General features: G+C 48.8%; 3 protein-coding genes across 3 annotated transcripts in view; 1 reads left to right on the top strand and 2 right to left on the bottom strand.

Moving 5' to 3' along the window:
- LOC118839020 (zinc finger protein 850-like) overlaps positions 1-27,042 on the bottom strand; it is a 902,460-nt gene that overhangs the window by 713,445 nt on the left and 161,973 nt on the right. The gene's annotated exons all lie outside the window — the stretch shown is intronic.
- CLIP3 (CAP-Gly domain containing linker protein 3) lies at positions 1,603-7,820 on the bottom strand. Its single transcript, XM_036746443.1, has 14 exons — positions 7,737-7,820; positions 7,231-7,439; positions 6,319-6,458; positions 6,145-6,238; positions 5,814-5,975; positions 5,587-5,705; positions 5,212-5,448; positions 4,783-4,918; positions 4,459-4,587; positions 3,836-3,973; positions 3,626-3,749; positions 3,104-3,165; positions 2,858-2,930; positions 1,603-2,198 (listed from the first exon to the last, which is right to left on the bottom strand). The coding sequence occupies exons 2-14, from the start codon at positions 7,379-7,381 to the stop codon at positions 2,144-2,146; spliced, it is 1,620 nt and encodes a 539-aa protein (XP_036602338.1). The 5' UTR covers positions 7,382-7,439; positions 7,737-7,820; the 3' UTR covers positions 1,603-2,143.
- The window catches only part of WDR62 (WD repeat domain 62), a 37,744-nt gene continuing 29,641 nt past the window's right edge, over positions 18,940-27,042 (top strand). Inside the window, exons 1-3 of the mRNA XM_036746496.1 lie at positions 18,940-19,143; positions 22,937-23,028; positions 26,288-26,350. Coding sequence (XP_036602391.1) covers positions 18,940-19,143; positions 22,937-23,028; positions 26,288-26,350 — 359 coding nt within the window. The remainder of the gene's footprint in view (positions 19,144-22,936; positions 23,029-26,287; positions 26,351-27,042) is intronic.

The following is a 27,042-nucleotide window of genomic DNA, read 5'->3' as shown; positions in this document are numbered from 1 at the left end:
AAATGAGCTAGAGAAGAAAATAGCAAACCATTCCAGTATCTCTGCCAAGAAAACTCCAAATAGAGTCACAGAGAGCTGGACACAACTGAACGACAAAAGTCACGGCCAGGCGACTATAGTCAACAATTTGGTTCCTGTCCAGCTTGTTGTTGAGTTCTCCAAGGCATTTGTGGTATGGAGAGGTATTATTAATTAAATGTAATTTAAATTAATTAATTTTTATTAATTAATGTTATTACTATAACCTTCTACCTTCTCTACAAGAGCATATATAAATCCACACATGGCGATATGAGGTGGAACTAACACCTGGAGGACTGAGGGAAGGCTTTTGGAACAGGTGGGTCCGGAGTGGTGGCTGGTGCGTCTTAAGGAATGGGGAGGAGGCGTCGTAGGCACCGGGGGGCCACTGGCTGGGCTTGTGTCAGGGTGGGCGGAGAAGTGTCCAGGTGGGGAAGTGGCTGATAATCTAATTTGTCCATAGTGGTCTGTGATGAGGCCTAAGGTGAAATCCACCTGGCAAGGAAAGTGGGAGCCAGATTGCGGCAGGACCAGGCCGACGGGTTTGGATCTCATCCTAGAGGCAGTAGGAAGCAGTGTGGTCAGCACTGTGATCTAGGATGATTAATTCCGCAGCTGAGGAGAGGCTGGATTGGAGAAAGGGGGAGACGGGAAGCAGGAAGATCAAGCAGCAGGCTCCTGCAGTTGTCCAGGGGAGAGGCGACGGAAGGTCTAAACTTGGGTAGAGGCTGTGTGAGTGGACAGAAGGGGTTGGAGCAGAGGGTTCTAGAGGCAGAATGGACAGGACCTGGCAGCTCATTACCAGGTGATGCAAGATCTGCCTTCAGATCCTTCTAGACACTCAGACACTAGCTGTGCGACCCTGGGTGACTCAGTCAACCCGTCTACCTCAGTTTCCTCATCTGCAAAGTGACCATCAGAATAGCACCCGCTTCCCAGAGCTGTCATGAGGACTGAAGGAAGAGGAAAGTTGTTCTGTATTTGTTGAGTTTGGAGGCACCAAAGGGCTATCTAGCGGAGGTGTCCCTAGGAGGATAGAGACGAGGGCCAGATAGACAGAACTGGGAGTCATCTGCATAGAGAACCCTGTGGAAGCAGAGAAGAAGCCAAGGATGGTGCCCTGGGGAGCTCTGCCTTCTAGTGTGGGGGGATGCGCGAGGCTGAAAACGGTCCATAACGTGCTGTTAGCGTACCCCGGGCCAAAGCCGCCTCTGCTACATCCAGACCTTTCCCTCTCCCCATTTGCCCCGGGATGGTTCCAAGCCAGGTGGTTGGCAGAAAGGCAGCAAGGACAGGGCTGCCTACTTTCCTGTCTGGTTCCCTAGCCCTTCTCTGTCCCCGTCATAGACTGGCAGGCCCGGGGCAAGAAGACCGCAGGCTGGGCCCCAGGCAGGACTTCCCCAAGCATCCTTGAGGGGCCTATGATCAGGCACAGAGACTGGCAAGGCTGAACAGTCTGTGTGGTGAGCAGAGGGCTGGGCCTGGCCTCAGTTCTTCCCTTTATAAAATGAAGGGGTTATATTCCAGTCTCTAAGGTGCCTGTCAGCTCTTTAACGACTCAAACAAAGTGATCCAAAGACCCTTGGCCATAGAAATGTCTTTATTGAAGCCAGGCAGGGTGAGGGAGATGTCATGCTGAGTTGGGGGGAGGAGGCATGCGGGTCAGTGACTGACACCCCAGGCGGCTTTGGGGGCCCTAATGTGAGTGTGGGGCTTGGCCAGGATCTGAGGGGGTCCAGGGATGGGCCCGGGGGTTGTAGTGTCTTAAAAAATAGAGATTTCTCTAAGGGGAGGGGCTAATTGTGAATATCAAGGCACTGGGGGGTTATAGGGAATCATTTAGGGGAGTCACCAAGGGTCATGGGAAGGGGACAATTTGGGGTCATTTCAGGCCGTCTGGGGCTGATCTGGGGTCAGTGTCTCTGAGGGTATATCGGATGGCACGGTCAGTGATAAGTAAGGGACAGGTCTGACACTGATGCCCACGTTAACTGGGGTCTGATCCGGAGGGGTTGGTATACTGGAGGGAGTTGGGGTTGGTATATCTGGGGAGCTGGGACTTGTATTTGAGGAGGGGTCAGTATATTGGGGGGTAGTCGGGGCCACCGTCAGCTCTCGATTCCTACGACTGCATTTCTGCCCGAAGCATCCATGGGAACCAGCAACAGAAGAGTAACCTGGGAAGAGGAACAGGACCGGCTGTGGCACACAGGGAGCCGGGGGCGTCAGGCTTCCTGCCTCCCTTCTTGGTGCATTGGCCCATTGCAGCCCCCCTCCCATGATCTCATCCCAACTCCCTTATCCCTGAGCCTAACCTCTCCCACTGCCATCTTTGTTCATATCCAGCCCCTCTCTAATCAAGGCCGGGCCTCTCCCACCGCCATCTTTGTTCATGCCCAGCCCCTCTCTGATCAAGGCCATCCCCCTTCCCCAACTGCTTTCCAGGCCTAATATTTACCCATCTCGGGCCCCTCATCCTCTCAGTCTGGCCCCAATCTCTATCCATCCTAGACTCTTCCCTATCCCTGACATCTTTCTCCTTCACTCTGGCCCCATCTCCTCTGGCTCTGACTACTCTTCAGTCCTGATCCATCTCCCCAATACCTGCCCTTACACTCACCATGCCCTATATCAGACTCATACTCATGCTCTTGATTCCCAACTTCCCTTCTCTTCCTCCCTGTCCCCCACCATGGACTCAACTCTGGCTTCCCCTCTCCCTACACATCCATTCCCACTAGTCCTGTTGCTTGCCTTCCCAAGCTTGGGCTCCAGAAAGCTGGACTGAATTAAGGCGAGCTGGGTGGTGAAGATATAGCCCACTCCGCCCCCATACCTGGAGATAGAGTTTTCTGATGTGATGTCCTTGGGGGTCCGGACAGTTGGGAATGTGCGTTTGGGCTGAGTCACTATGGGGAAAAGCAGCTGTGGTAAGGATGGGGTAAGAAACCTAGACTTTTGGGGCTAGGGAGCCTCCCAGGGCTGCCCCAGACCTTTCTAGGAACCTCCCACCTCATGCACTCCCAGGGCCATGAAATCCCCAAAGCCCCCCTGTTATCCCTTCAGGGCCCCCCACACCCACTGGTCACTTGGACTTTCTTGGCTGTGATGCTGTCCTTGGGGGGGTCAGTGGAGCCACCAATTCTGGAGAGATATGAAAGGACAGACAGGTTGCAGGGGTGATATAAAGTGAAGGTTTCTCAAGTCGTGGATTTCAGTATGTCCTGAGCTTGAGGACAATGGGACAGAGCAGGGTAGGGGTGGGGTGCTCTTGTGTCCGAGCCTCTCTTGGCCTTTGGCTGGGGAGGCAGGTCGTTGGATTTGGGATCCCAAAGGGCTGCCAATCTCCTGGCAGATCTGGGGGACCTCTGGAGTCGGGATCCTGGATTTCTCTCCAAGGTCTTTGGAGAGGACCTTGAGTTAAATCTTAAGGTTTCTAGTGTCAGGGATGTGTCTCTGGATTGCCTGGGTTTGGGAGGTCACTGCATGCATGGGCTCCTGGGCTTTGGTTTGTTTTTTTCAGGAGGATCTCTCAGGTCTGGGGGTACCGAGTATTTTTGTTGTGGTGGTGGTGGTTGGTGTTTTTTAGAGTTCTGGGGCTTACCTCTGTATGCGAGATGCAGGTGCAAAGACCCCGTGGCGAGGGGGACACGTGAAGTATCTGACACCAAACACAGAGCCATCATGTTTCCCCGTCGGATGGTCGAGTTCAATGCCAAACCAATACCCTGGGAATACAGACAAGGCTGAATCACGGCCCTGGCGCGGCTGGATCTCGCAGCTCCAAGTGCCTCCCTCAGAGTATCTGCCTTACCAGGGGCAAAGTCTGTCTTTCCATAAAAGCGAATCACACCCTGCTTCTGTCCAGCCACCAGCACTTGGTCCCCAACTTCAGCCTTCAATCCCTCACGTTGGAGACTGCCCAGGGAGGGCGATGGTGACTTTTTCTTTGCTGGGGGAGGGGAAAGGGAAAGGGCAGGATGTGGAGGCCAAGGGCCCAGAGTTTCTCCCTCCACTTGGGATCTCTTAAACCCAGGCAGGACTCCCATGAATGAAGCATAATCTAAAACCTCAGGACCCTGAAATTTGGTACCCCCTAAACCTAAGACCCATTGGGCCCATAATCCTACATCTACCCTTGAACAAAATCACCTCAATCTGGGATGCTCCAATTAGGTACCTCCAAAACTTAAGAACCTTTGAACCAAGAACCCCCTGAAATCAGGACTCCCCCATGCATGGACTGCCACCCTCAACCACCTCCTTATTCCAGAACCTTGAACCGAAAAAGGACACAGATGCTTCTATATCATAGACACTTCTGACAGCCACGTACGACACTAACCACTGAACCTCCCGTCGCCTGATCTCTCCTCAGGCCCAGAGCAACAAATGACTCTGCCCTTTGTTTCCGAGAGACCAGCGACCCCTTCTGACCTTTGCGCTCCTTTCGGCCTTTGCCAGTGACACGGGAAAAGTCCATCCGAGGGGTGCGAGGGGTGGAGGTCACAGAGGAAGGAGGGGCGTCAGCTGCTTTTGACACCTTGGAGACAGAGGCAAACAGCCCTGGAGGGGTAGGGGGTGTCAGCAGGATTGGCACTCCAATGACCCCCCAGCCCCTCCACAGGTGTGGTCAGCTTCCAAGTTCAGAACAGAAAGTAGCTCTGACTTGGTCCAGTAAAGAGTATTACTCTCTGGAGACAAGGAATACTGAGGCCAGAGAGTGGTATAAGTTTGGGACAGGGAGGTGCCCATACTGACCCTGCTTAGGAGGGCAGATGAAGTACCGCACACCCCCGACGCTCCCATCGTTCTTGCCCTCCGGCTCGTCCAGCTCCACACCTACCCACTGGCCACTGGCAAACTCCGTGGTCCCACAGAAACGCAGAGTCCCTGCCTGGGTGGGGAGTTAGAGGGAAGAGATTCAGGGTCTGTGCAACGGGCAAGGTATCCAGGGCCTGAGGCCAAGCTTGTTACCCCCTACCCTGACCTCTCATCTTGTGCCCAGACTCCTAACTCCAACCATCCTAGACCTCATATTTCAACTTCAGACATCTGTCTGACCCCCAATGGTCTTATCCCTGACCTCTGTCTGGATTTTGACCTAAGGATTTGGATTCTCCACCCATCAATCCACAACACAATCTCAGCCCCCAAGATGGTTAACCGCTGCCTCCCATGACTCCTGACCTTCTGGCCATCAAGTAGGACCCTGTCTCCGAGCCGAAGGCCGAGGGCACTAAGCATGAGATTGCCTGGGACGTTGTCATAGTTGGGTAATGTGACCTTGGGGAGAGCACAAGATAGAGGGACAGCCTCCTCCAGCAGCGTCCTCAGCTCCTTGGCCACTAGGGCAGCCTCAGCCTTGTCCAGGGACATGTCCATAGGGTCTGGGACAACCTCAGCTGGAACTTGGCCCTTGCGGTTCTGTGGGGGGACAGCCATGGTCAGGGGATCCAGGTACCAGGGACACACCAGGCTGCCCTCAGAGGACCCAGACTCCTGGGGACATGGGATCATGGGGCATAAGGGTGGATGCCAGGGCTGAGGTTGGGGGTCACGTACCCGCAGAGCAGGGTTGGCACCATGCTCCAAGAGGCAGCGGGCAGCCCCGAGGCACAGGTTGGAGGCTGCAATGTGCAGGGCTGAGCCATGATTGAAGTCGCTGCATGTAGAGTTCACCACTAGGAAGGGAGATGGAGGGGGGCAGGAAGGGGCATAGTCAGGGTAGCCAGAGACTCTTCAGGCCCCAGACTCCCTTCCATAATAGTCTGGGGTCTCCATCCACATACCTCGAGGCCGGGCGCCCTTTAGCAGGACTCGGATGAGATCAGGGACGTCAAAATATGCCGCATAATGGAGAGCGTTCATGTTTGTCCAGCGGCTCCGCAGGGTCACGTCACCCCCCAGGGCCAGCAGCTGCTGCGACAGGCGGACAGCGGCCACTGGGTCCCCTGTTGGGAGGTTGGCAGGGTAGGCACAGGCTGGTCAGTGGCGACAAGAGCTTAGGGGGACCTGGCATTTGGGGATCTCAAGGGCATGGAATCTTAGGAGCTCAAGAATTTGGTTATGGGGCTCCAGGGGGATCAGCCTGTCAGACCTTGGGGGCCTGTACTCACTCACCAACACCATGAGCCCCGGCTTTGCAAGCATAGTGGAGCAGGGTCATGTCTGTGAGCCCATCCCGGTCATTCACATGACATCCACGGCGTAGGATCTGGGGATGCAGGGTCACAGTGTCACCCTAGGGAGGGCCATCCCTGGGCCCCCAGCATCCTGCCTGCAGCCTCTACCCACCTCATTGCCAATGACGTCAATCTTGTGCTGAACTTGGGGTACCCACTGGCGGATGATGGCAAAGAGCTCAGGGATCGTCGTGCGTGGGTCCAGCAGAATCTCCTGACAGGCTGGGTCATTGGGATCAAAGAAAGTGAAGGCTGGTGGGAGACATAGGCAGAGGTGAGCCCTTGGCCAAGACAAAACCACCCCACCCCTCCACCTGACAGATCCAGAGCCTGAATCCACCTGAGCTCCTGTGCCAGGCCCCTAGAGAGCAGACCCTTCTGTCAGACCCCTTTGGATCATCCTAGAACAGAGTCCTCCACACTGGAAGCCCTTACCTGGCAACCTTTCATACCCACTGCCAGCATTCTGCTGCATCCCTAGGCTGGATCTCTCTCCGCCCTCCCCACCCTCCACTGCCTCCTGCTCAGTCTCCAGTGTAAGATCCACTAAAAGTGGGGTTCTTAGGATGTGCTTTACGTCCTGGTCCCCTTGGGCTGGCAGTCTGGTGAAGCCTAAGGGCCCTACCTCAGAACCACGTTTGTAAATGCACAAAAGTTAGCACTTCAAAGGCAGCCTCTGACAGTGAAATGCAATGATCAAAAAATACTTAAAAGCAACCACCAAGTGCATGGACCCACTGAAGACCCCTAGCCCCAAATCCCCCTGCCCTGATCCATCAGATCCCACAAACTTGGGGGATCCAGTCTAGATCCTTCTGGATTCCCACTGGGCCCTCGGAGCTAATCCCTCGGATCCCGGGACAGAAACCTCGGCAGAATGGATCGGACCCTGTCACGTCACGAGACTGAATCTCGAAGGGCCAGATCGTGGGGTGGCTCTGGAGCCCGTGGGTGGCCCAGCCCCAGGTCCGCTGATCCCTGGCTGTGCCACACCTCGGAGGGTCTCCGAGCCAAGGCTGTTTACCATAGTCCTTGGGCAGCGGGGCTGGGGCTGAGGGGTGCACCACTGGCTTCTGCCTGCGCTCTGGGATGGGGCTTGGAGCGTCTGGCAGGGGCTCCTCTTCCTCCTCTTCTTCCTCCTCCGGGGGCAGCGCTGCGGCGTCCGTCTTCGTCATGGCCCCGGGGACGCTCGGGGAGGGAGCCGGGGGCACTGAGGGGGGCTGGGGTCACAGCCTGGGGGGAAGTGATGGGAAAGGGGGCGGTCTGGGCTCATTGGCCCCACAAACCAGGGGCAGGTGATGTAGCCCGCTCCCAGGGTTCTGGGGCCCCCTTCCAAAAACCAAGGGGCAGCCTCTCTCCCTCCTCCCCCCACCCTCAGGGAATAGACCTCCCCCCACCCCGCATCCTTCCCCCTCCCCTCCCTCCTGGACCAAGGCGTTGGGCCCGTCTGGCCCTAGGAGAAGCGACCAAGGGCCGCGGGATCGGATGCCTGGGTCCGCGTTTATCTCGGACGGGGCCGGGCCCCCTTACCCCGGGTGCAGACACAGGGAAGAGGAGAGACAGATGCACAGAGAAGAGGATGGAGAGATGATGGAGATGGAGAGACCTGGAGACAGAGACGGGCCGGAGGGCGGGGCCCCGAGTGCGCATGCGCACCGCACAGGCGCCCCGGGGGCGGGGGACTGGAGACGGGAGGGGGAGAGGGGGAAGGAAGGGAACAGAAACCCCCCCCCTTCCCCGATGAGCAAGAAAGGACCCACAGGGAGAGAGTGCGCGAGGGGAGATAAGGGAAGCGACAGAAAGAGGCGCAGGCCCCCCGGGGCACCCCCCACCCCCGATTGACACACTCGAGGTTTTCTCAAATTAGTTTATTGAGTCCAAAAGAGCCACTGAGGCACGGAGGCTCCCTCCCCACAGGGCTCTTAGGGGTCGTGGGCGGGCGTCAGCGTGTAGAGGACGGCGGCCGGCTGCTCCCCGCAGACGATGGTCACGGCTCCGGCCCCCGCAGGCTCGGGGTGCGCGGGACCCCCAGGCAGGCATGTCTGCGGGAAGAATGGGCGGGGCGTGGTGAGCGGAGGCCCCGCGTGTGCCCCGCGCCCCCCACGCCCCGCGTACTCACTGCTCCTCCCACCGCCCACCGCGCGCCCCCCACCCACGGTCCGCGCGCTCACCGCGCCCAGTAGCCGCAGGCGCTCGTGGGACAGCAGGTGGTCCCGACGCAGCTGCTGTACCAGCCCCTCGAGGGCGCCCAGGCGCGCGCGGTGCCGGCGCTGCCGCTGCTGCAGCCCCCGCACCTTGCGCTGCAGTGCCGCCACCACCCCGTCCAGCCCGGCCTCGGGTTCCAGCCGAGCGCGGTGGTAGGCGTGCTCGTCCCGCGGGGCCGCCCCGCACGCCTCCCCAGCCGCCCCGTCGGGCTCCCCGGCCCCCGCCCGCTCAGCCCCGGCCGAGGCCTTCGCGGCCGCGTGGGACACGATGGGCAGCGTGGAGACGATGGGGGTGATGAGCGCCGACGACACCACGGTCACGGGGGGCAGGGGCCGCGCCTCGTGGGGCTGGGCCGGCCAGGCCTCCAGGTACGCCGTCCCCGGGAGCGCAGGGGCCCCCCAGGAGGCCACGGTCACGGTCGCCTTCAGGGCTGCTGCTGCTGCGCAGGGATCCGGGCGTCAGGGCCGCGCCGTCTGTGCTTCTGAAAGACACCAATGGCCGGCCCCATCAAGGCCCCCAGCCGTGCCCGGGCGCAAGGCTCGGGGCCGGGGGCTGGACAGGGGCAGCGCAAGAAGCAGCGACAGAAGCACGGCCTCTGGAGCCAGAGGACCAGGGTTCAAGTGCCGGCCTCGCCTTGTGACCTGGAGGCAGTCCCTGCGCATCCTGGGCCTCAGTTTCCCCTTCTGTAAAACGAGGGAGTTAGACTAGAGGCCCTCTCGGGCTTCTCCCAGCTCCAGATGTGACCCCAGGAGCCCACTTGTGCTAGAGTATCTATTATGGGGGTGGGGTTGGAGGGTACTGTGACTCCAGCACGGTCTGGAGGGCCCCGGGTCCGCCCCTGGGGGGAGGGGGAAGGATGGGTTCACCCCGGCTCGGCCACTTACTCCTGGGGTGACCTTGGACGAGTCACTTCTGCCTGGGCCTCAGAAAGGGGGTGTGGGGGCGAGTGGCCTCTGGGGTTCCTTCCAGCTCTAGACCTGGAATCCCAGGGCTCCTCTCCCTCCCTCCGCCCCTGGGACTTGGGTGGGGGAGGGGAAGAGATGAGGTAGCCCCGCCCCCCCACCATGGGCCCCGCCCCCAGGTCCCTGCTCTCTTTTCGGGAGGGGGCGGGGATCAACGTCACCACGGCGTCTTGACGTCAGAGTCGTGGTGTCGGAGCGCCCCACTCGCCCTTCCCTGACAGTGACGCTCACTTGTAAAAATGCTGAGGCGGCCTTAGTCGGCGCCGGGTAGGCCAGCAGTGTTCGAGCCGGGCGGAGCCAGAGAAGACGTGGGCATGGCCCCGACTTCTATCCTGGCCCAGTCTGGCTCCCTCCCTCGGGGCTCCGGGATTCCCAGGTCAGCCTGGGTCTGCGTACCGCCCTCGTCACGTGATTCAACTTTAGTTTCGTCACGTGTCGGGGGAGGGCAAGGGAAGTGCCCGGGCGTCTGCGCAGTTGTAACTGCATGCGTGCACATGCGCAGACCTGCGAGCCTCAAAGAAAGAGGAATGCTCCTGCGCCTGCGCAAAAAGCAGAGGGCGGGGTGGTTTCGGAATCCTACCCCTTTCCTAACCTAGGTTTTGCTAGCCCCTGGGGGAAGAGGGGCTGGAGGCTATACACAAGAAAAAAACTGCGGAGTTCCGGTCGTCAGGAAGCTTAGAGTCTAATTTCAAAAAACCTATTTGTAGATTTCTGAGGGCACTCCCCGCTAAATGGGCCATGCTCTTGTCGGAACCCAAAGCTTTCTTACTGTAAGAATTCTGCGTAGAGACAAGTTTATTAATGGAATGAAGGAGGCAAAGGGTATGTTGGGGGGAGGCGGAGGGAGGGAACCCCCCAGAAACTCAGGCAGCATGGAATCCTCATATAAGGAATAAACGTGAGAAGAGTTTCAGGCCGAGCACTAACCTAAACCGAAGCAGCTTAAGGGGAAGAATTATGGAGAGCACAGGACTTAGGGCCAAGCAGATCTGAATTCAAACTTCCCTTCACAACTGTATGACCCTGGACAAGTCACTTAACCTCTTGACCTCAGTTTCCTCCTCTGTGAGATTGGGATAATAAGAGTATCTACTTCCTAGGGTTATTGTGAAGATTTCAGATGACTTCTGTAAAGCCCTTTGGAGACCTTAAAGTTTCTAAATACTATATATAAATATTATGTGAAAATGTTGTATATGATGATTGTAAATAATATTGTGAGGTTGTATTAAATATAGAGTATGCAAATGCTATTTATTATTATTTCCAGCTTCTATGTGGCCTTCCCCCCCACCCATGTAAACTTGAGGGTAGGGGCTGTATTTCTTACCTGAAATATTAAGTGCTTAATAAATGCGTCTGTCTGTGTTCATCTGTTTGTATGTGGAGAATTTGTTTTGTATTTTTTAATTTTTTCGTGCTTTTGTTATTTTTTATCTTTCCCTAGTTACATGTAAAAACAATTTTTAGCATTCGTTTTTAAAACCTTGAGTTCCAAAATCTCCCCCCTCACTCCACTGGTCACCCCCCCCCCCCACCCAAGGCAAGCAATTTGATTTGGTTATACATGTGTATAGTCATGCAAAACATTTCCATAATAGCCATATTTTGAAAGAAAACATAGACCCCCCCCCCCAAAAAAAAACTCAAGAAAAATAAAGAATTTTTTAAAAGCATGCTTCAGTCTATTCAGACACCATCAGTTCTTTCTCTGGGAACAGATAGCATTTTTCATCCTAAGTCCTTCAGAGCTGTCTTGGATCATTGCATTGCTGAGAACAGCAAAGTCATTCACAGCTAATCATCTTACAATATTGCTGTTACTGTGTACACAGTACATTTCTACGTGGAGAATTCTTAATTGAGAGGAACCCCATAAGCGCAAAGGGCTTTCAGATTCATTAAGCTCTTGCTAGGCACTAGGCTCTGCGCTAGAGTCCTGATCAATGCAATAAATGTTTAGTTACCACGCACTTTGTGTAAGTCAGCCCAGAATGAAAGTCACTATCCTCAAGGAATCATGGTGGTGTACGGTTTGCTGCTCCTCACATTCCACCTCCATGTCTTAGTATGGGCTGTCCCCCATGCGTGGAATGTACTCCTCACCTCGGCCTTAGTTTCCCGAATGTCCTTTCTTGAGCCAGCTCAAATGTCCCCTTTTGCAAGAGGCCCTTCTGAGTCCCGCTGACTGCTAATTCCTTCCTTTCTGAGAATACCTCCCGTAGAATCAAAAAGGACTTTGGAGACCATCGGGTTGTACCCTCTAATTTTGCAAAGGATTCTGTGAGCCAGGAAGAAGCAGTGATTTGACCAGAGACATGCAACTAGTAAAAGTTTGAGCAATACTGGAAGCCAGTTCACCCTGACTCTCATGTGCGGAGCTCCGTCTACTCTACCATATTGACTCTGTCTATACCTTGTATAACCCTTTTTCCAGTAGCAAGGTATGGCTGTGAGAGTTGGACTGTGAGGAAAACTGAGCTCCGTAGAATCGACACTTTCAAATTGTGGTGCTGGAGAGGAGTTTTGAGAGTCCCCAGGACAACCAGGAGAACAAATCAGTCAATACTTAAAAAAATTAATTCAGGAGATTCACTGAAAGGTGAAATACTGAAGTTGAAGCGTAAATATTTCAACCACATAATGAGAAAACAGGACTTAATGGAAAAGACCCTGACGTTGGGGAAGATTGAAGGCAAAAGGAAAAGGGAGTGGCAGAGGATGAGATGGACAGATAGTGTCGTGGACACTACGAGCATGACCTCAGACAGACTTCAAGAGATAGTGGAGGACGAAAGGGCCTGGTGTGCTCTGGTCCATGGAGTCACAAAGAGTCAGACATGCCTGAATGATGACCAAAAGTTATTTATGTGTGTCTCCTGTTAGAGTGTAAGCTCCTTGAAGTCAGGGGCTATTTTTGCCTTTGTATCCCTAATGCTTACTTAAGCACAGTGCCTAGAATATAGTGGGCACTCAATAAGTCAGAAGGAATGCTGCATTTGGAATTAGGAGAGGCAGGTTCAAAGCGCTCCTCAGACTCTACTGGTGTAACAAGTCGTTTGAGCCTCAGTCTTCCCATCTGTAAAATGGGTTTATATCAATCCCCGCCTCTAGATTTTATTGGCTGTGTCACCCTGGTCAAGTCACTTAACCTTTCTCACCCTCAGTTTCCTTATTTGGAAAATGGGAACACCATCTACCTCACAGAGTTCTTATGAGGATAACGTAAGATAAATAAGATAAACACATGCAAAAATGTGTGTATGAATTTAAATTAAAATTTAAAATTAAAGTTAATTAAAATTTAAAACTTTAAAAGTGCCTTGTAAATGCTAGCTATTCTTTTTATCCCTTTTCTGATACCAATAGCACTTATTCCAGGAGGTTTTTGTTAAGTTTAAATGAAATAATATATGCAGCACTCACACATGGACCTATATGACCTTGGCAAACATTTGTCTCCATTTTCTCCTCCACAAGACAAGTTTGTCATTATTTGTTGTTGCTGTTCCATCGTGTCTGACTCTCTGTGACCCCATTTGTGGTTTTCTTGGCAAAGATGCTGGAGTGGCTTGCCATTTTCCTTCTCCGGCTCATTTTGCAGATGAGGAAACTGAGGCAGATGGGGTTACAGATGGGGTGTGCTCAGGGTCACATAACTAGCAAATGTCCTTAGTTTCCCAAGAGGCCACATTTGAACCCACGTCTTCCTGACTCCAGGCTCAGCAGTCCATCCACTTCCACACCTAGGCACCCCTGAGAGGAAGAGAATGGATTAAATGACCTCAGAAGGTCCCTCCCAGCCCTAAATGTATGATCCTATGAATGCTCCTATGACGTTGATAGGAGCAAGTCTTAATTTCCACAATTTACAGATGAGCGAAGTAAGATTTATGGAGGTGAAGAGACTGGGCCAGGTCCTGTAGCTGTATCAAACCTGAACTTCTCCAATGGTAAACCTATAACTATTGTTCTGCTCCTCATCCAGCGTCTATGAGATGAAACCAAGTTCCCTTTGGGCTTTGGCCTGGCCAACCATCGTTTCCCTAGGCTTTACCTTCTCTTTCAGGCCTCCCTGCATTAGAAAAGTCCCTATATGATACCAGTAAAACCCAGCTGGAAGAGCTAAAGAGAGAAACTATTTAAAATTACCACAGAATGTAGAAAATACCTGAGATTCTATTTTCCAAGACATACACATGAACTATAGAAACATAACTACAGAGGTTTAAAGAAAAAAAGACAGATAAGATTAATTGGAAAGAATGTTAATTGCTCCTTGGTAGGAAAAGCCATGTTCTGCCCCAAAATGACAATAAATCTAAATTACTGAAAGTAAAGTTAGGTAGCTCAGTGGATAGAACTCTGGGCCTAGAGTGTTGAATTCAAATCTGGCCTTAGATGCATACTTAGCTATTTGGGCCTAAGCAAAATCTTTTTCTTCTGTTTGACCCGATTCCTCATATGTAAAATGGGGATAATAAAAATTCCCAAGGTTATGGTGAGGATCAAGGGAAATAATATTTGTGATGCACTTAGCACAGTGCCTGGCACATAGTAGATACTATATAAATGTTAGCTATCAATATTATTATTATTCAATTATATACCAATAAAACTACCAAAAGATTATAGAACTAGAAAAAAAATAATAACAGAATTCATCTGGAGGATCAGAAAGATCAAGAATATCAAGGGAAAAAATGACCAAGCTGTTATCCTCACAATAGCTTGGTGTTGGGTAAGAAACAGAGAAATTGATCAGTGAAACAGATTAGATACAATACACAGAAACCAATGAATACAATAGCCTAGTCTTTGACAAACCCCAAATCCCAGCTACTGGGGCGAGAATTTATATGACCAAAAACTACTGGGAAAATTGGAGAGTAGTCTCGCAGAAATGAAGCATAGACTAACATCTCCAACCATATGACAAGAAACTTCAAAATGGGTACGTGATTTAGACAAAGGGGGATATCATAAGCAAATTAGTGAAACATGGAAGAAACTACTGGTCAGATCTATGGATAGGGGAGAAGTCCATGGCTGGACAAGAAGTTGGGGGTAAAATGAATAATTTTGATTACATCACATTAAAAAATTTTTGCACAAAACCAAATGCAGCTAAATTGGAGGGGCGCAGGAAACTGAGGGGAAACCTTTATAGCAAATTTCTCTGGTAACGATCTCATTTCTAAGATATGTAAGGAAATGAGTTAAATTTAAAAGAAAAAGACCCATTCCCCAGTTGATAAATGGTCAATGGATAGGAATAGGCAGTTTTCAGAGGAAGAAATCAAAGTCATCAATGACCATATGAAAAAATTGCTCTAAAAATAATTAGGGAAAGGCAAATTAAAACAACTATGAGGTACCATTCCACATCCATCAATTTGGCTAAGATGTCAAAAATGGAAAATGACAAATGCTGGAGGGATTATGGGGGGAAAAGGAACTGTTGGTGTAGCTGATCCAGCTGGTCCAACCATTCTGGCAAGCAATATGGAGCTATGCCCCCAAAGCTATGAAATCACTCTTATCTTTTGACCTGGCAATGATGTCTTGTAGGTCTATATCCTAAAGATATCAGAGAAAGAAGAAAAGGACCCATAAATACAAAAATATTTATTGCCTCTCTTTTTGTGGTGGAAAACAATTTGAAACTGAAAGGATTTCCATCAATGGTGGAATGACTGAACAAGTCATGGTACATAAATGTGATAGAACACAATGTTCTGTAAAAAATGATGCAGGGGATTGTTTCAGAGAAACCTGGGAATACTTGTTTGAACTGCTGTAAAACTAAGTGAGCAGAAGCAGGTGAACAATTTATACAGTAGTAACAACATTTTAAAGATAATCAACTCTGAAAGACTTAGTAACTTTGATTAAATACAGAAAACACCCACAACTCCAACATGATGAAACATGCTATCCACCTCATGATAGGGAGCTAATAGACTTAGAATTGCACATTATAACACATTCTCTCTCTCTCTCTCTCTCTCTCTCTCTCTCTCTCTCTCTCTCTCCCTTCCCCACCTTGGCTACTGGAGAAATTTGTTTTTCATGATTATACATATTTGTCATGGTTTTTAGTTTTCTTGCCTTCTCAATGAGTAGGGGAAGGTAAGGGGAGAGGAAGAGAATTCAAAACTGAAAATTAAATTAAATTTTTAAAAATAAACTCATATGGGGTGGAAGGGGAGGGTCAAAAATCTTAAGAGAAATAATGAAAAGAAATGGGAGCAAAGGAGGCCGAGCAGTACCACATTTCAAACTATACTACAAAGCAGTAATTCTCCAAACAATTTGGTATTGGTTAAAGAAAAGAATTCTATCAGTAGAATAGATTAAGTAAATCTATCTAATACTCTAGTTTTCAATAAACACAAAGACTCCAGATACTGGGATAAGGACCCAATATTTGACAAAAATTGTTGGAAGAATTAGACAGCACTATGGAAGAAATTAGATTTAGACCAACACCTTACAATTTACATGTACATCAGCTCCAAATGGGAACAAGACCTAGAGATAAATTACCTATCAAATCTATGGACAGAAAAAAAAGTTCAGGATGAAGCAAGGGATAGAGAGCATCAAAGGAGGTAAAATGGGTAATTTCAATTATATTAAATTTAAAAGTTTTTGTATGAACAAATCCAATAAAGTTAGGATTAAAATGGAAACATCTGGGGAAAATCTTGTCAGCATGTTTCTCTGATAAAGAGAAAGGAGAATGAATAAACATTAATTAAGCACTTTCTATGAGTCAGACTCTATTCTAAGCACTTTACAAATATTATCTCATCATTTTGATTACATTAAATTAAACATTTTTTTCACAAAACCAATGCAACCAAGATTAGAATGGAAGCAAAAAGCTGGGAAACAATTTTTACAGCATGTGTCTCTGATAAAGGCCTCATTTCTAACATATATAGAGAACTGAGTCAAATTTATAAGAATACAAGTCATTCCCCAATTGATAAATGGTTAAAGGGTATGAACAGGAAGTTTTCAGAGGAAGAAATTAAATCCATAATCATATGAAAAAATGCTCTAAATGCCTTTTGATTAGAGAAATGCAAATTCAAACAACTCTGAGGTACCACCTCATACCTATCAGATTGGCTCATAAGACAGAAAAGGAAAATGATAAATGTTGGAGAAGATGGGGGAAAATTAGAACACTGATGCATTGTTGGTGGAGTTGTGAACTGATAAAACCATTCTGGAGAGCAATTTGGAACTATGTCCAAAGGGCTATAGAACCGTGCCTACCCTTTGATCCAGCAATACCACTACTAGGTTTGTATCCCAAAGAGATCATAAAAAGGGTACTCACATATACCAAAATATTTATAGCAGCTCTTTTTGTGGTGGCAAAGAATTAGAAATTGAGGGTATTCCCATCAATTGGGGAATAGCTGAACTACATGTGGTATATGAATGTAATGGAATACTACTGTGCTATAAGAAATGATGCGCAGGTGGATTTCCAAAAACCTGGAAGGACTTACATGAACTGATGCTGAGTGAATTGAGGAGAACATTGTACACAGCAAAAGAAATATTGTTCGATGATTAACTTTGATAGACTTAGCTCTTCTCAGTAATGCGATGATCTAAGACTATTCCAGAAGACCCATGATGGAAAATTCTAACCACATCCATAGAAATAACTATGGAGTTTGAATGCAGATCACAGCATACCATTTTCACTTTTTTTTTCTTTCCCCTGGTTTTTCCCTTTTGTTCTGATTCTTCATTTACAACATGATTAGTGTGGAAATATATCTAGCACAATTGTACATATATAACCTATATCAGATTGCTTATCTTGGGAGGGGAAGGGGAGGGAGAAAATTTTGGAACCCAAAATTTTCCAAAAATGAATGTTAAAAACTATCTTTACATGTAATTGGAAAAATACTATAAAGGAAAAAAAAACCAAATATTATTTATTTGATAAAGGCCCTATTTCCAAGATATATAAGGAATTGACTCAAATTTATAAGAATAAGGACCATTCCCCAAATTGACAAATCGTCTAAGGACATGAAGCTAGTTCTGGACAGAATAAGCTTAAGCTTTCATTAGCCATATTGGGGGGAAAATGTTCCAAACAACTATTGGTAATTAGAGAAATTCAGACGAAAGCATTTCTGAGATTCCACCTTACATTCATCAATATGGAAGAGAGGATAAAAAAAGAAACCGATAAATGTTGGATGAGCTGTGGGAAAACAGGCACATTGATACACTGTTGGTGGACCTGTGAATAGGCACAACCGGACTATACCACTAGGTCTATGCCAGAAGATATCAAAGAAATAAGAAGAGGTCGTTATGCACAAAAATATTTATACCAACCAGCTCTTTCATCATATTAGTAAACAAACAACATACTAAGGAACTAAAAACATGTCCATCAATTGAGGAATGGCCGAGTAAGTTAATGAGGAAATAGATTATTTCAAAAAGACACGGAAAGACTTAAATGAACTGATGCAGTGAAGTGAGCAAGGGCAGGAAAACATTGATATTGTAAAAATGAACATTTCTGGAGACTTTATAAACTGATGAAAGATGAACAGAACCAAGAGAACAATTTACCTGATAACACTAAAAACAAACAATTTCGAAAACTGAAAGAACTTTCTCTTTTTGTATCCCAATTACCTGTGTACAATACCTGGTACATAAGTGCTTAATAAGTAAGTGCTTAATGTTTTTTGATTGATTGAACTCCGATGAATACAATGACCATCCATGATTTCAGAGGATGGATTATGAAACATATTATCCAGGATGGATTTAGGGTGCAGAGTGAGACCTTCCACGAATCCATGCAACCATGCATCCATCCATCCATTCCAGGTATTTGTATAAAGTGTTTGAGGGAATGTTCTTGACTGTATTCACTTTTAACAACAAAAAGACAGGGCAGGGTGTGTGTGTGTGTGTGTGTGTGTGTGTGTGTGTGTGTGTGTGTGTGTGTGTGTGTGTGTGTGTGTGTGTGTGTGTGTGTGTGTGTGTGTGTGTGTGTGTGTGTGTCCAGGGCAGGGTGTGTGTGTGTGTGTCCAGGGCAGGGTGTGTGTGTGTGTGTGTGTGTGTGTGTCCGTGCTACAGATGCCGGTCACTATGTAATTAGTTTTACTTGTTTCATTTTGTTACAAGAGACCTCTCACGGAGTCGCGGTAATCTGTAAATGTTTGTAACACAAAAACACACCCATAATTAAAAAGAGTTCACTGCGTCTAGCTACGGAGGAGGAGGGGCTGACCCCAACCTGGTAACTTAGAAGAGCGGCCGCTCTGCCCCCGCGCCACCATCCGTGACGCGCGTCCGCCCAGGCCCGCCTCTGGCCGCTGATTGGCTGGCCGCGGGACCGGCAGCTCGGCCATTGGCTGGGATTGGAGCGGGACCTAGCCAATCGCTCGGGAACGCCGGCTTTTCCCGCGGCTGTTCGGAGCGAGCGGCCGTTGCGACGGCTAACGGTCTCTCTGCTCCTTCCGATCGACGCCGGGACCGTGGGAAGGGTGCTGGGGGCTGGGATGGCGGCCCCGGAGCCCGGCGTCGCCGGCTACGGGCGGAGCGAGGCGGGGCCCCGCGGGGAGAGGGAGAAGCAGCCGCCGCTGGCGGCCGGGGGCCCGGGCCCGCTCCGCAGGGGCCCGGTCTCCCCGCCGCCGCCCCCGCCGCTCTGCCTGAGACGCCGAGTGAGGCTCCTGCCGGGGCCGGAGGAGACAGTGCAGAGCCGGGTGAGGACGAACGCCGCCCCGCCCCTTCCCTCAGGCCCCGCCCCTCCCCCCTCCTCCTCAGGCACCACCCCACCCCCGCTGACCCCACCCCCACTCCTCAGGCTTTGCTGACCCCTCAGGGTCCGCCCTTCCCCCTCCGCCTGCTAACCTCGCCCCGCCCCCGCCCCTTTCCCTATCTCCTGGATTGGGAGCCGGAGCCCATCTGTTGGAATCTGGGCTCTGCTCCCCGGGCCTCAGTTTCCCTTTCTGTAAAATGAGTGTCTTTGGGGTGACCTTAGTCACTGGCCCTCCCTTCCCTTGAGACACCCCCTCCCCACCACTGCTTAGAGTCTGGAGAGAAGGTACCCCAGGCACCCTCCTCCATCTCTGCCCTTCCAGACCCTCCCCTCCCCCCAGGCAGCCAGTTCTGTGTCCTCAAGTGTCAGATGAGGGGGTTGGACCAGATGGCCTTGGCTCTACGGTACTAGGATTCTCTGGCCTGACCATTTCTTTGGGGAGGAGTGGGGCTGTGTGTGTGTGTGTGTGTGATTGGGATCTGATTCCTAGTGTGACCAGGAACCTCCACACTGTGGCCTCTGTCCTAACTCTGCCTGGAACCCTTTAGCCTCTTGAAAAGGGCTCTGTGCCTTGGCCCTTGCACCACCCTCCCCCCTTACTTCTGAGCCCGTCAGATATTCATGCAGTGTTAGAGCCCGAGGGTGGGCATCGTCTGGGAAAGCCCGTGGAGCCTCTCTGAATAATGTGTTTAAAGAGTCAAAAAGTTTTTTTAAAGTTCACAGATTTCCTCCTCCTCCCACCCTCACAAGAACTCGTCTTCCGGTCCAACGCCCTCATTTTATAGGCGAGGAGATGAAGGCCCACGGAAGGTGAAGTAATTCAGTCTCACACCGTGGCTCTCCTGGTTCAATGGCTTTCTTTTTGGTGTTACTGTTAAGTTATTTCAGTCGAGTCCTACTCTTCGTGCCCCCATTTGGGGTTTTCTTGGCAAAGATACTGGAGTGGTTTGCCATTTCCTTCTCCAGTTCATTTTACAGATGAGGAAACTGAGGCAAACAGGATTTAGTGATTTGCCCAGGGGCACACAGCTAGGAAGTATCTGAGGCCAGATTTGAACTGATGAAGATGAGTCTTCCTAACTCCGGATCTGGCTCTCTATCCATTGCTCCACCTAACTGCCCTCCTGCTTTTGGTAGTCCAGTCTTTACCCCCACAGATCTAGACTCTGATGGCATTCTTCAGTCTCTAGAGCTAAAGGGACTGGCATGAGCAACCATGGGCTTGTTCTCAACCATCATGGTGGAGTGAGGTGGGTAGAGAGGGGAGAGGAGCTTCAGAAGCTTGAAGGAGGTAGCTTTAGGTCCTGCAGAAAGAGGAGACAACAGAAGTCCTTGAGAACACATCTTTTCGTTATATGGGTTCAGATCTTGTCCTGGAAACCCAGCTTCTCAAATCAGGAAGAACTGGAGATGGGACTCAGCTCGCAGCACATTTGTTAGTCCTGTGTTGGGAACAAGGCATTTCACCAGATGGCTTGTACCAATCCGAGCTGGTGTAGATGTATTCTTAGAAGAAGCTTATTAAGGGAATTACCAAGAGCAGTTGAGACAGGTGCCTGGAATGGAGGATATCCTAATAACATTGTGGGGAATGCCCATCCTACTGTCTTCTGGATGCTGGGAGAGCTGGGCGTGACCAGGTCATCCTGGGACTAAGCAGCCCAGCATTCTCTCTGAGGGAGGGCAGCATTGGATGGTATGAAAGGTAGATCAGCAGCTTGTCTCCTGGGAAACTGACCTCCAAAAGTTTAGAGTCAACCCTGGAGAAGGCTAGCTCTCCAGTCATCATGACCCCATTGGTAGGGAAGCACTAAGTCTTCTTAATTTGGGTGACTGAGACACCAGTACCTTCCCTTCTGTCTCTGATGTGTTGTCTTGTACGTGCTAGGTGTTTAAGAGTTAGCTGTTGATTTCTTCTGGAGAGTGATGGAGGGCTGTGTTCTTCTGGCTTGGTCATCAAAGACCAGGCATCATCCTGGCTGTGCCTCACTTTCCCTCTTCTGAAGTGTTACTTTTCTGTATTTTGCCTTCAGGAAGCTCCTCTTCTGGCCACATGGGCAAAATGAAGAGATGTGTCCTAGGGCTAGGGCTGAATTCTGTGCAAATTAAATGACTGGACCCAAAGAGGCCTTGGTCTTTAATGGTTTGTTGTCAACTTGGAGGGAGGTCTCTAATGGAGTGCCACAGGGATCCAGCCTTGGTTTCAGGCTCTTTAATGTCATTATTAGTGCTTTGGATGGAAGCTAAGATAGTGTGCTTGCTGAATTACAGATGGCCAATCTGGCAGGGATAGCTAATGCTCTGGGTGTGCAGAGTCAGCGTCGAAAGAGAGCTTCAGAGTCTGAAGGAAGGGGCCATTGCTGATGAGGTGACATTGAATAGGCAACCTCTCTAAAGACTTAAATCACAGAGCATCACCCTAAGAGCAATAGAGAGGTGCATGGTGGGATAGAGCAGTCTAGAACCCAGGACAAATGCAGTGTTTCAGGGGAGAGAATGAGAGTGAGGGTAATTAGGTAATTAGAGAAATTAGAAGCCCCATGAGGAGGCAGTGTCAAGAGATCTAAAGGAAGGGCTCCCCAAGAGAGGAGCCAATTATGGGGGGCCACAGAGAAGACTCACTCAAGATGGCCAAGCTTGTTTGGGTTGGGGTGCATCACTGGAGGGGAAGTCTATCACTATCATAGTAAGTGGAGATTCTGACCCTGGTAAAAGTGACATCCTCAAGTATAAGCTGGAGAAAGGAAGGAGAGGCAGTAGGGATTAGTGAAAAAGTATGAGTCCACCGGGAGACATGGCAGCACCCAACAGGTGAGGTGGTAATCCTATAGGGATAAGAGAGGGGTAGGCTCCTGACCTCAGCTGACAGGCCACAGTTAGAGGATTGTGTTCAGTTCTAGGCCCCACACTAATGTGAGAGTATTTGGGGATAGTATTTACAACCTGGGGTGGGACCAGAGGAGGCTGGCCAGGATCTTGCAAGGCCTGGAGACCATGCCTTATGAGAATTGGCTGAAGAGTATTTAGTTTAGAGAAGAAAAGGCCTGGCTTGAGGATTTGGGGTAAGATATGAGCAGTATGTCCAAAATCTTTGTCATGTGGAGGAAGGACTGGATTTGTTACCCTTGTCCTCCCCTGACAGGAGAACTAGAGATTCACTTGAACCTCTAGAACTTGGAGAAGTGGGTCCAGTTTAGTTTAAGGAAACTGTCCCTAACAGGTAGAGAGCTGCTTAAATGTGGAGTGGCCAGTCTGAGGAGATGGGGGCTTGCTGTGCACTGGAGATCTTTAAGCTGTCTAGATGATCGCTTGTTAGAAAAGTCACTGGAAAAGGCTGGATTGGTATTGTGCCCTTTGCCTGCTCTAAGGTCCTATGAAACTGGAGGGAGTAGCTGGCTCTGCTCCTTGCTTGTAGGGCCCACTGTTTTTCCCTTGTGTGTAAATACCCATCCCAGTTAACCAGCTCATCTAGGATGCACCTACCTAAACTTACCTCAAAGGTGCTCGGCCCTGTCCTGCTCACCCTACTCTTTGTAGTTCAGGAGTGACTTGGGAATCTTGTTTTCTCTATTCATCCCCAACCTCAGGCCAGGTGCTTGTGCCTCCTCAGGTTTCACTGGTTCCTGGGAGCAAGTAGGCATGAGTGCTGGCTTCATTGGACTCTGGGGGAAGTCCATGGTTTATACTTTGCCAGCAGGTCTTTGAGAGGTCTCTGATTTTTTTGTCTTTGGGAGCAGGTAACACTGGAGAAAGTACTGGGCATCACAGCCCAAAACAGCAGCGGCTTAACATGTGATCCAAATACAGGCCAGATTGCCTACCTGGCTGGGTGAGTAGTATGGCTGGCATTTTTCCTAGCTTAGTGGTAGAATACCTGGATTCTCACTCCAGTTGTTCATGGCATGCTTTGTGGACTCCAGGTCTGTTTTCTTACTGTTAAAATGAGATCCCGGAACCTAGACCTTCACTTCTTCTCTGAGATTGAGAAGGCCTGGATTTTAGTGAGAAAAGCTCTCAGTCTCTCAATATCCAGTTGTAGAGGCCAGGGGGGAAATGAGCCCAGGTTTTCCAAAGTCTTTTTCAAGGAGATATCCAAATGGGATTTTCTCAACTTCGAAGGAGTTATGAGTATACAAAGACTTAGTAATTTGATAGATGCCATGTTGGGGCTTGTTGAAAACTTGACACATTTTGTTTTGACATGATAGTCATTCCCCAATAAACAACCCTCTTATACACCTCTCATGCCCCCCTGCCCCCCTTCCTGATCTGAACTGTTCCTCTGATGCCTCATAGAACTCTAACTTGCTCTTGATAAATCCTCCTTTTGGACATATTGCTATTATATGTTTGCTAAAATTTAATTTAAAATTTGTGTGTGGTCATTAGTAATTACTGCTCTATAGTTCTGTTTTTCTGCTTTACCCCCCCTTGGTTTGGGTTTATACCCCCAAGGAGGTCACTGACAGAAAGAAAGTTTCCATGAGTATCTTCCATTAAAAAAATCAGTTAAGCAAAATCAGTTAACATTGTGATTGTAACTGATTGATGCACATGAAACATTCGGCCCTTACAGTTAGTTCACCTTAATAGGAAGGAAGGAAGTGTGCTCTAAACATCATTCATCTGGAACCCACATAGGCCATTGTGTTTGACCTCATTTCCATCGTTAAGGTCATTGTATATATTGTTCTTTGGGTTCTCCTCAACCTTGTATCAATTCGTACTAGTCTTCTATTTCTCTGAATTATTCATATTTATTTTTCCTTATGGCACCATAGTATTTGATTCATTCATGTAACAGTTTGTTCAGGCATTCTCCAATCCATGCTTTCACCTTTTTGCTAGTACCAAAAGTTCTATGAATATTTGATACCCATGGGAACTTTCTTTCTGTCAGTGACCCCCTTGGGGTATAAACCCAAACCAAGGACGGCTAAAGCAGAGAAACTGTGGAGCAATCACTAATAAATATTGATGTAAAAATTGTATATAAAATTTTAACGCACATCCAACGTAGTCTATCCAAAGGAAGTATTCATTATGACCAAGTTGGAAATAGGAAAATAAGGAGCGTGATTCATCATATAATATATAACAAAAACCACAATCATATTAATAGGTTCACAAATTCCTTTAACAAAATAGATCAGTCCTCTGTGTTAAAAATGCTAAACCATCTAGGCTTGGAAAGACCTTTTTTCAATAGGATCAAAAACGTTTGTCAAAGAACAAGAGCTGACATTGTCTGTAATGGAGGAGTCCTGGAAACTTTCCTGCTGTGAGCCGGACTGAAGCAAGAGTTCCTCCTTTCTTCATTAGTACTTGCTTCAGGGACTAAATATTAGATATGATAGTTATACCAGTAAGACAGGAGAAAGAAATACAGGAATAAACAAGGGGAAGAGGAGGTAAAATTTTCTGTGTTGTACATTTGATGGTTTATTTAGAAAACTCTTGGGGAGGTGTGGGGAACCTGTGCCTCGAGGCCACATGTGGACCTCTAGATCCTCAAGTGAGGCCACAGGTTTCCCACCCCTGTTCTAAGGAGTCAGTGAAGAAACTGGTCAAGATGATTGATAGCATCATCAGAGTAGCAGGATACAAAATAAATCCACAAAAATCATCGATCTTTGCATACGTCACCAACAAAAACCAGGACAAAAAGACAGATGTCCCATTCACAACAACTACAAAATGCATAAAAATTTGGCCATAAATTTACCGTGATCTGCTTGACACTTACTTAGACACAAAGCTGTTTATGGAAGTAAAGAAAGGCGTCAAAGAGACAGTAGGTATTAATGCCTAGGCCAGTATTAGAAGAGTGACGGGCTTGAGTTTATTTACAGATTTAATCCTTTACTGAATAAAATACCAAACATGCATTTTATAGAACTAATACAAACAATAATAAAATTCTTGCGATGGGGGAAAAAAGTTCCCAGAAGGTAAGGGGAAGATGAAAAAAAATATAGGAAGAAAAAGAGTCTCTTATTACCAGATTTCTATATTTTAAGGTAAATGTATCAAAACTATTTGGTTACTGGTTACAAAGAAGAAAAGCAGATCAGATCAAATCAGCAAGACCTAGAAACAGACAAGTCCAACAGCCCAGCATTGGATTAATTCCAAAATGTGAGCTTCTCTTTGTTTGCTGAGAACAGGCAGCACAGTGGTGAGGGGGATGGGGAGGTGGTGTTTGGTTTAAACATACAGCTTCTATAATATGCCACATTAAATTCCAAATAGGTAAGTTATCTAAATACAGAGGGTCACATCATTTTTAAAAAAAATAAAGGATCTTGAAAAATCAGGAATTCCTAACTAGAAAAAGGATAAAGGAGATTTTATGAAAGACGAAAATAGACCAATTCAAGTATGGAAAATTTTAAAGCTTTTAAATGGCCAGAATTAGTGCAGCCAGCATAAGAAGAAACATCGTTTGGGAAAAACTTTGTATCAACCCTCCCTGATAAAAATGTGCTATCCAAAAGCCACAGGAAATTGACACAGATTTCTAAGACTGAATTATTCCCTGAAAGATAAAAGGGTGAAAAGACATACACAGTTTTCTCAAGAAGTGATACAAATGGGTAACAAATGTGGAAAAAATGCTCCGAATCACCAGTTAGTGAAATGCGAGTTAAAATAACCCTGAGATATCACCTCACACCCATCAAAATAGCCAGGGTGGTAGAAGATGCAAAATAGAGGCTGGGGGAAACGGGGTAGTGGCCCTCCGAGGTGATTCCATTGTTCTAGTTGAATTATGAAATTATCTGGACCCTTTGACCTTATTTATTGAGATGATACCAAAGGAGTCTGGGATATAAAGCTGGCTGACTGTCTTCACTGAGTTCCTAGCAAACAGATGAATTGTCTGAGGCTCCTAAGGGGTGAAACATGTACATTGGGGTTTGGGTATGGCCTCGTCATGGCGGGGCAGTGCGGCCACGATGGGAGGGAGGTACAGGCAGTGGGGACTGGGGGGATGTGTCCATTGGGAGGCGGGTTCTTCTGCCGGAGCCCAGGGGCTGCAGTAGAGGTTTGGTGGCTGAAGCGTCTGCCCGGCTCTCTCTCTGCAGCTGTGTGGCGGTGATCTTAGACCCCAGCAAGAGTCAGCAGCGGCACATCTTTAATACTGCCAGGTGAGGATGAGACTCGGAACAACGGCAATGACCAGCATTTCTCTGGCACCGCATGCTTTTTAGGGGTTATTTCGTTTGCTTTTTACAACCACTCTGGGAAGTAGGTGTTGTTATTCTCAATTTTTAGGTGAGGAAACTGAGTCAGAATGAGGTTAAGTGACTGAGGCAACATTTGAACTCAGGGTTTCTTGAGTCCCAGGCCGACCCTATCCACTGTGCCGCTCAGCTGCCTAGCTGGAGCTAGGAGTGGCTTGGCGGCAGCTTTGGGGCCTAGGGGAGGAAATTATGCTGTCCACTCCTAGCAGAGGATATGGCAGAGAGAGAGGTATGCACACACACACACACCCCACATACACATCGACACATTCATGTACACACCCATACGCATATACACATTCATATACATACACATCTCATATACACACCACACACCCATATACACACACCCCCCCCACACCCATATGTCCCCACCCACACCCATACACCCCCCACCTATACATACATCCATACCGCATACCCACCCATATGCCTCTGCCACCCCACCACACACCCATTCATACACACACACACACACACACACACACACACCACATTCATACATATACCCTCCACACACACACGCACACACACAGACACACATTTTGGGGAAGCAGTGCCTTTTCTCTGATGTCTTGTCTGTTTAATCCAAGGGC

This window comes from Trichosurus vulpecula, chromosome 2, assembly GCF_011100635.1.
Source record: "Trichosurus vulpecula isolate mTriVul1 chromosome 2, mTriVul1.pri, whole genome shotgun sequence".
Taxonomy (NCBI): Eukaryota; Metazoa; Chordata; class Mammalia; order Diprotodontia; family Phalangeridae; genus Trichosurus; species Trichosurus vulpecula.
The sequence above is the reverse complement of the archived record's forward strand: the minus strand, read 5'-3'. Positions and strand labels throughout refer to the sequence as shown.

What these genes read in the sequence shown, in the direction of transcription:
- CLIP3 (XM_036746443.1), bottom strand. Translation starts at nt 7,381, where the DNA reads ATGACGAAGACGGACGCCGCAGCGCTGCCCCCGGAGGAGGAAGAAGAG. An exon ending in AGCCGGGGCTCATGGTGTTG is followed by an intron (nt 5,976 to 6,144) that starts GTGAGTGAGTAC and finishes ACCTCCCAACAG; the next exon opens with GGGACCCAGTGGCCGCTGTC. An exon ending in CATCTGCCCTCCTAAGCAGG is followed by an intron (nt 4,588 to 4,782) that starts GTCAGTATGGGC and finishes CTACCCCTCCAG; the next exon opens with GGCTGTTTGCCTCTGTCTCC.